The sequence below is a fragment of the Ostrinia furnacalis genome, unplaced genomic scaffold (assembly GCF_004193835.3).
Source record: "Ostrinia furnacalis isolate ACB-3 unplaced genomic scaffold, ASM419383v2 OfSCF7032, whole genome shotgun sequence".
In the NCBI taxonomy this organism is placed as follows: Eukaryota; Metazoa; Arthropoda; class Insecta; order Lepidoptera; family Crambidae; genus Ostrinia; species Ostrinia furnacalis.
Genome location: NW_021137271.1, coordinates 125885 through 135049, shown reverse-complemented (window position 1 = coordinate 135049; position 9165 = coordinate 125885). Strand labels below are relative to the sequence as shown.

The window sequence follows — 9165 nt, the reverse complement described above, 5'->3', positions numbered from 1 at the left end:
ACATTTTGCAGGGGTCCTATACGGTTAACTGTTATTGTGTTAAATGCTTTTATGATTTCTTGAATGAATTCTACTTTAAAATACTTCATTCGAAAAGGGGACTGCGGCGCATTTTTTACCGGTCCAGCTGAAGCAACAATGCGAGTTTATACCCTACTACAATGAATGAAATGAGTTAATAGATTGTTTGAACTTTTTTTGTGCCCATGTAAATAATAGAAAGAACTTATACGGAGGTGTAGGTATTATTTTAAAATATCTGATGTAATGATGCTAAAGTTAGCAGTAAAATTAATAGGTCAGTAGGTGGTAGCTTGGTTGCAATTTGTTAAGCATCAATTAAATGTGTCAGTCTACGTGACCTTTTTTGGAGGATCTTGCTTGAGCTCATTGTTTTCAACTTTTTTTTATATTACTGTATCCAATCCAACTAGCTCTGAAATTGAATGCTGGCCACATAAGTTTGCACATTAATAACTATGTTTAAAAGTTTTAAAGAAAATAAATAATTACTTTTACCTAAAGCTCAATTTATTAATGAAATATTGCTTACAGAAAAGGCATTAAAATAAATTAACGAATAAGAAATTATCGACCAAAGTAAGAGCTTAAACTCGTTTTTCCAAAAACAGCCGTAATTTATTGTCGTTCGCCATATTTCTGTTCCAATTCGTTTTGCATTTTGTTTGGTTCCGTTTTACATGCATCGCGGGATATTTTTGGCTTTTCGGCTAAAACTGCGTCCACTCCCTACAGACGACGTCATCGTCACCCTTTTTATGTTACTTACAAATTCTGTGACTTTGCCCGCGTAAAATAGGGCCCAAAAATCATATGAGGGCTGAGTGCGTTAAAAATATGTATGAAATAGTTCTTGAACCTTTCCGCTAGGGGCGCTGTACAATCCGTCATAATTTTTACATTTTATGACATTTTTACGCGCTCACCAGTGAGGACGTTTGATGTAGGTAAACTCAGCCCACTGCAGCACTGTTGTGATGGTAATGAGTTATTTTATTTGAAAATGATTATTAATTAAACAAAAATCTACACTACAAAAAGGAAAAAAAAACTTTATTACGTAATCGGATTAAGCGTTTAAAATATTTTTATGAAATAGGACTAGCTGACCCGGCGAACTTCATAATCGTCTGAGTCCATCCATACTCTCTCATCTGTGGAGTCCATCAGAATTATTGTAAGATTGTAATAGCAATAGTAAATTATTTATTCAAATCGGTTTAGTAGGTACCTACCTACTTTCAGAGCCTATTCAATAAGTACAAACAATCAAAATAAATCTTTCTTCTTTCTACTTAGTTGCGAGAGGCGAGACTGGCTAAAACAGAACCTAGGCGTTATTTACAACAGATGCATAGGTGGAATTCCTCTTCAATTAACAATAACGTTTGTTTACTACAAAGCAATTGAATGTTTAGAATATCTCCAGATGCGTGCGGCGCATTTTTTAGTTAAAAAAACCTAACTAACTACTTGTAATCATTATAGCCTAGGCTGCCCCTTTACATTTTGAACAAAAAGTACAACTACTCGTATATTATTTACAAGTTAATGTTAAGTAGATATCAATCCAAAAAACGAATGTGCAAAGAAAGCAGACTTCACACGTCGAGAAATTGTGTAAGACATTAAAACGTACTTTCTCGGCTGACATAACTAATGACAATTTTAAAGTTACTCTCATTTTGTGCTCAGTATTGTTGTGGTTCAGACTGAACCTTTCAGTGTTGGACATCTTTAGGGCTCGCGCGCACGGATGACTTTTGTCACCGTGACTTTTTTGAAGTCCAGCACGTAGCGACGTGGTGGGTGACATAAAGATTGTATGGAAAACTTTTTTACATTTTACATACAATCTTTATGCAGGTGAAAAAAAAGTCACAGCGACAAAAGACAATCGTGCGCGCGAGCCCTTAACCTACCTCCTGTCATCTTCTTCGCCCACCTTCACTCGTTTAGGAGTTGCCGGTCCAATGTCTATGTTAAACGACGCTAAAACATACTGTATTTGGACGCTATGACTCATTCAATAAGTTTTTTCACCTCTACATAAAAATATCGACCCGAAACAGTTTTAGCGCGGTACGAAGAAACATCTGTTTTCAAATGCTAATTTAAATTTCAAAGCTGTATAAGCGGCCATTTTGATAAATTATAATATTAATTTAATATTATTAAAGGACTTAATAGGTACTTACGTACTTACTTACTGAAAAAAAGTAAAATAATTATGATCTATTTTATTTACAAGTGACATAAGCATTATTTTATGCATAACAAGGCAGAGCCCCGATTACGGTAACTTTTAACGTCAACAATCCAGACGCGTTTCTGATTCTGCGATACGATTGGTCAAAACAGCTGACGTACGCTGTTGAACGACCAATCGTATCGCAGAATCGAGAAGCGTGTCTGGATTGTTGACGTTAAAAGTTACCGTAATCGGGGCTCTGGTAATAGACCGCTATCGTATTAGATGCAGTGTCTAGGATGGTACATTACTTAATATATCTGCCCTACTATTAAGTGCCTATCACTCTCGCCCGGATTATAATGTTCGGGAAAAACAGCAGCAAGCAGCGAATTCCAGTCCCTAGCTGTTTGCAATGTTCGCATTATAAAAGACTATAATTAAATTATTTTAGTAATGCGTCAGTCAAATTTAATCAATTTGGTACCTAATCCTATTCTACTTCCTCAACTAGGTACCTACATTACCTACTCGTAGGTAAGTAAGTAAGTATCCTTAATATTATAAATGTGAAAGGAAGGATGTTTGTTACACATTACACACTTTCACTGAAAAACTACGGAACTCGATGAAACTTAACAGTATTATTGTTTAATTGTTTATGCTTTAGAATAATAAAGGCTAATTAATTTAACGACCTTTGTGTGTGTGACTAACTAAATAAACTCCACGCGTAGCCGCGGGAAAAGCTAAGCTTAGAACAATATTGTCTACCTACACAGTTATTGTAATATTTACGTAGTTCGTAACTAAAATGATTATTATTATATATTTGCTATTTAATTTTGTGATCGCATTATCCGCAAATTCAATGGATATAAATACAACAATACAACTTTAGCAACAATATCTAGAATATTAATTCGACGGGGCGGACGTTAACACTGTATTATTTAAAAAACCAAGCAAACTATAGAAAAAGTAGTTCCAAGGGTAGTGGCGACCAAGGAGGATCACAGCTTCATAAGGTTTGTATAATAATTATGTTATTGTTTAATACATTACCTAAAATTGTCTACAGTTGTAAAATTAGTTCAATGATACAAGTTATGTAACTTAAAAGATGTCACCCTTTAAGCAACGAATAGCCTAGTACTTGACACTTCTCGAAGATGGCGAAAGAGTGGACTAAAGAGCCCGTGAACCCTAGAACATCCTTATTTTATAGAAATTTAAAGTTTGTCAGCAACGCATAGGTACTCCAACATAGGGAAAAACGGTGGACCATCATGAAGTTTGGACTCCTGGCTTTATACCGCAAAAGCTGATTTTTTTGTAGCATTTGGGCAATAATTAGACGATGTTTCCTCATCAGCCAGAGAGTTTTGACAGTTTCAACCCCGTGCCAAGCTTCATGATGGTTCATTGTTCTGCCCTGTGTGCGGTGGGAGCATGCGCAGACAATGTACGTATTTAGTGCTCTTTAAGTTCATTTTTGAACCTACTTATTGTTTTTATTTTTTGGTACCAAATAAATGTCTTTTCTTTCTTTCTTTTATAAAATAATGGAGGTCTGGGGTTCACGGGCTCTTAACTCTTCTAATAGAGGCCCTAAGCTAGCATTTGACCGATTGAATATTAAACAAGATTGCTTAATCTTATTAATTGTTAAGGGTATAAAATTAATTCAGAAAAATAATTGGTTCTTTTCTTTTTAGTGGAAACCTCTCCGACTGGCACCTGTTAAGAAGTCATATAAGTTGTAAGCAGACATGCAGGTGTTCCAGTACTTCCAGTTTCTTCTAATTTTTGCATTAATTGCTATGTCTTCAGCTGGATTTATTGGAAGAAGACCATGCCCCGTTGAGTATATAAGATTGGGACCAAACTGTCACAAGTTAGACAAAAACTATAATGATGGTTATTATGTTGATGATAATTATTATAATGAAATGTATTTTGATGAAAATTAGCAAAATATGTAAATGATAAGTTTTTATAAAACGAAATAAACAATACGCCAACTGGCGGGATAAATTCGCAGTTTAGATTATAAATAAAAAATTGGCCAAGTGCGTGTCGTGTCACGCGCAGTGTAGGGTTCCGTAGTTCTCCGTCGTTACTACAATATATTTCAGAAGCAAGCAATTACTTATTCATCTAAAGTCACTTTTCATATTTTCTTCTAAGGAATTTTTACTGGTTAAGAAATTTTATAATAGTTACATTAATTTAATGACTATCCGTAAAGAATACCATTCCCCACCGCCAACAGGAGGCGTGTCGTAAGAGGCGACTAAATCCTGTAGCACGAGATGGGCAGCAGCGTCTACGTGCGAAACCTTATAAAAAACTGCGCTCGCCAACCCGCCTGCCAAGCGTGGCGAGTATTGGCAACTCCCCCCCCTGATGAACGGCAGAGCTAAAACCAGGCCCCCAGTCTCCGGCAGCCCCGTTGTTCCTGATTACGGTAGCGGTTGGGGTGACGACGGGGCGGGGGGTGCTAAGAATCCCCGGAGGAGGAATAGCTACCACCACAAACGACAACTGGCCCTCGTAACACACAACATCCGCACCCTGAGGTCCGACGAAAAGATTATAGAGCTGGAAGATGAATTAAGTAGGTTGCGATGGAGTATTATAGGGCTATCGGAAGTCCGGCGAGAGGGCGAGGACACGATAACCCTGAAATCCGGCAACCTGCTTTACTACCGGGAGGGCGAACAACTGTCCCAAGGTGGTGTCGGGTTTCTCGTCCACAAGTCCCTCATTAACAACATCATTACCATCGGAAGTGTGTCGAGCAGGGTTGCATACCTGATACTCAGAGTATCCAAAAGGTACTCGTTGAAGGTAATCCAGGTATACGCACCGACCTCTACACNTCCACAACGAGGAAGCTCTTGGCCTGCATCTCACCTGATGGTAAGTGATGATCAGGCCGAAGGTGGAAGCGAGCTTCACTCGGAATCCTCAACCACAGAGGAACTGGCTATCTTACCTCTAACTGCCGGAACACAACAATGCTGTTAACATTGTTGTTATGGCGACAGACTTAGGTAAGATGGTGGTAGCTAGCCAGGCGGACTTGGAACAAGCCCTACCACCAACCAAACCGAACAGAAAATTCTGCCCCCACTGGGAATCGAACCCGGGACCTCTGCGTCTGAAGCAGGTGGTCTAACCACTAGACCACAGAGGCGGTTAAGAAGAAGTAGCTTACCTTACGCGTAGCGGGCGTGTTTCTAACGCATCTGGTCAACTATCCTATTGGTTTATAATGTCAACAACATGGTTCTTGAAATGTCAGTAGTGTCATGGCTATTCAAGTCACATAAAGCTACATACCTGTAGGTAAAGTAGAAGGCCTTCAGCGCTGCCGGCGACCTCCCGGCCGCCGCTCCGGCGCGCTCCCAAGCGGTCCCGTGTTCCCTTAAGAGTGCCCGGAAGCGGGACACTTCCTCCTCCGAAGGTTCTGCGCTCTCGCCCGCAGATTCTAACCGCCGGGTGATCCGCTTGAAACACGCCAGGCAGCACTTGCTGAGCTCGCTTGGTATTTCTGCAAAGAATTTGAAAATTAATATAACAGCTCATTTAGCACGCTTTTAGGACGCCGGGTCCCACATATTTGCTCCGCGTCAAACTGAATAATCAATTAGTTACGAACACAATTTTTGAATACATTGTCGGGTCTCAACAAGGAAAGGGACGCTTGCAGGCCCCGCAGTGTAGGGCGGAATGACTGCGAAAAGAGTCGCGGTCATGTCTAGTTTCCAAGACGTCTCCCACAGAACAGTAGTGGGAAGACCCCGGGCTTTTGGTGGATTCAAATCTCCCATAACTCGCCGTTGACCTTCAGAATGGTTAGGCCATTTTCGGAGGCCCAAAAAGCCTTCTCATCCTGCTCATCTCAGTCCTGTACAGCTTCTCATCCTGCTCGACGCTATGGGAAGTATCTAGACTTCTCCACTTACGTAGCACCTCCAATGGTAGTCGCTTGAGCGAGTTGCGAAGGTTTTCTTGTTGAACTAGCTAGATTATCCGGCTCTTCAGTTGACCTGTAAGACTTGTAAGTATCTAGGCTGTTCCACTTTCGCAGCTCCTCCAACAACGGGCGCTTGAGCAGATGTCTGAGGCCGTCCGTCTGAATTAGCTAGCTTCCAGGTCTTCAGTTGACCTGTGAGACCTATGGGATATATCTAGGCTACTCCACTTACGTAGCTCCTCCAACAATGGCCGTTTGAGCGCGGGGCTGAGGTCGTGCCAGCGGCAGTGACAAGGCTCGAGTGTGTATAGGCTCTTTCGAGCCTGGATAGTCCATTTGCGAGTATGGATAGTCCATTTGCGCGTATGGATAGTCCATTTTTTCTGCTCAATCCTGTGACAAGTGTACTTACGTAGCTCCTCCAGCAACGGCCGCTTGAGCGCGGGGCTGAGGTCGTGCCAGCGCGGCGGCAAATAGCGCGGCTCAAGTACCTATAGGTCACTTGCGAGTCAGCCTATTTGGATGGATAGGCTATTTTTCCTACTCAATCCTATGGGAAGTGTACTTACGTAGCTCTTCCAATAACGGCCGCTTGAGCGCGGGGCTGAGGTCGTGCCAGCGCGGCGGCAGGTGGCGCAGGCGCTTGGCGCGCACGCGCGGGCCCGGGCACGTGGGCACGGGGCAGCGCGTGTAGCGCGACCGCACGCAGCGGCAGTGCACGGCTCGAGTGTGGATAGGCCACTTGCGAGTGTAGATAGGCCAGTTGCGAGTATGGATAGTCCATTTGCGAGTATGGATAGTCCATTTGCGAGTATGGATAGTCCCTTTGCGAGTGTGGATAGTCCATCTTCTGGAGCCCAAAAAGTCTTCTCGTCCTGCTCAGCTCGGTCCTGTAAAGCCTTGTCGTCCTTCTCAGCTCGGTCCTATAAAGCCTTGTCGTCCTGCTCGGTCCTATGGGAAGTATCTAGACTGCTTCACTTACGTAGCTCCTCCAATGGTAGTCACTTGAGCGAGTTGCTAAGGTTTTCTTGCTGAACTAGCTAACGAACTAGCTTGATCGGCTCTTCAGTTGACCTGTAAGACCTGTAAGTGTCTAGGCTACTCCACTTACGTAGCTCTTCCAGCAGCGGGCGCTTGAGCAGGTGTCAGAGGCCGTCCGTCTGAATTAGCTAGCTTCCAGGTCTTCGGTTGACCTGTGAGACCTATGGATTATATCTAAGCTACTACACTTACGTAGCTCTTCCAACAACGGCCGCTTGAGCGCGGGGCTGAGGTCGTGCCAGCGCGGCGGCAGGTGGCGCAGGCGCTTGGCGCGCACGCGCGGGCCCGGGCACGTGGGCACGGGGCAGCGCGTGTAGCGCGACCGCACGCAGCGGCAGTGCACGGCTCGCGTGTGGATAGGCCACTAGCGAGTATGGATAGGCCACTTGCGAGTGTAGATAGGCCAGTTGCGAGTATGGATAGTCCATTTGCGAGTATGGATAGTCCATTTGCGAGTATGGATAGCCCATTTGCGAGTATGGATAGTCCCTTTGCGAGTGTGGATAGTCCATCTTCTGGAGCCCAAAAAGTCTTCTCGTCCTGCTCAGCTCGGTCCTGTAAAGCCTTGTCGTCCTTCTCAGCTCGGTCCTGTAAAGCCTTGTCGTCCTGCTCGGTCCTATGGGAAGTATCTAGACTGCTTCACTTACGTAGCTCCTCCAATGGTAGTCGCTTGAGCGAGTTGCTAAGGTTTTCTTGCTGAACTAGCTAACGAACTAGCTTGATCGGCTCTTCAGTTGACCTGTAAGACCTGTAAGTGTCTAGGCTACTCCACTTACGTAGCTCCTCCAGCAGCGGCCGCTTAAGCGCGGGGCTGAGGTCGTGCCAGCGCGGCGGCAGGTGGCGCAGGCGCTTGGCGCGCACACGCGGGCCCGGGCACGTGGGCACGGGGCAGCGCGTGTAGCGCGACCGCACGCAGCGGCAGTGCACGGCTCGAGTGTGGATAGGCCACTTGCGAGTGTGGATAGTCCATTTGCGAGTATGGATAGTTCATTTGCGTGTGTGGATAGTCCACTTGCGAGTATAGATAGTCCATTTGCGAGTGTGGATAGTCCATTTGCGCGAATGGATAGGCCATTTTCGGGAGCCCAAAAAGCCTTCTCGTCCTGCTCGGTCCTATGGGAAGTATCTATCTAGGCTGCTCCATTTACGTAGCTCCTCCAATTATGGCGGTCGCATGAGCGAGTTCCTAAGGTTTTCTTGTTGAACTAGCTAGCTTGACCGGCTCTTCAGTTGACCTGTAAGATCTATAAGTGTCTATGTTTACGCAGCTCCTTCAGCAGCGGGCGCTTGAGCGCGTGGCACGGCTCAAGTGTGTATAGGCTATTTCGTGTATGGATAGGCCTTCTTTCCTGCTCAATCCTGTGGGAAGTGTACTTACGTAGCTCCTCCAATAACGGCCGCTTGAGCGCGGGGCTGAGGTCGTGCCAGCGCGGCGGCAGGTGGCGCAGGCGCTTGGCGCGCACGCGCGGGCCCGGGCACGTGGGCACGGGGCAGCGCGTGTAGCGCGACCGCACGCAGCGGCAGTGCACGGCTCGAGTGTGGATAGGATACTTGCGAGTGTGGAAAGTCCCTTTGCGAGTATGGATAATCCATTTGCGAGTATGGATAGTCCATTTGCGAGTGTTGAAAGTCCCTTTGCGAGTGTGGATCTTCTGGAGCCCAAAAAGTCTTCTCGTCCTGCTCAGCTCGGTCCTGTAAAGCCTTCTCGTCCTGCTCGGTCCTATGGGAAGTATCTATCTAGGCTGCTCCATTTACGTAGCTCCTCCAATGGGGGTCGCTTGAGCGAGTTGCTAAGGTTTTCTTGTTGGACTAGCTAGCTTGACCGGCTCTTCAGTTGACCTGTAAGACCTATAAGTGTCTAGGCTGCTCCACTTTCGTATCTTCTCCAACAGCGGGCGCTTGAGCAGGTGTCTGAGGCCGTCCGTCC

General features: G+C 44.9%; 1 protein-coding gene across 1 annotated transcript in view; it reads right to left on the bottom strand.

Moving 5' to 3' along the window:
• Positions 1-5457: 5457 nt before the first annotated feature.
• LOC114363227 (flocculation protein FLO11-like) overlaps positions 5458-9165 on the bottom strand; it is a 29952-nt gene continuing 26244 nt past the window's right edge. Inside the window, exons 9-10 of the mRNA XM_028318892.1 lie at positions 5561-5771; positions 5458-5479 (exon numbers count right to left, since the gene is read on the bottom strand). Of these exons, the coding sequence (XP_028174693.1) occupies positions 5458-5479; positions 5561-5771 (233 nt within the window). The remainder of the gene's footprint in view (positions 5480-5560; positions 5772-9165) is intronic.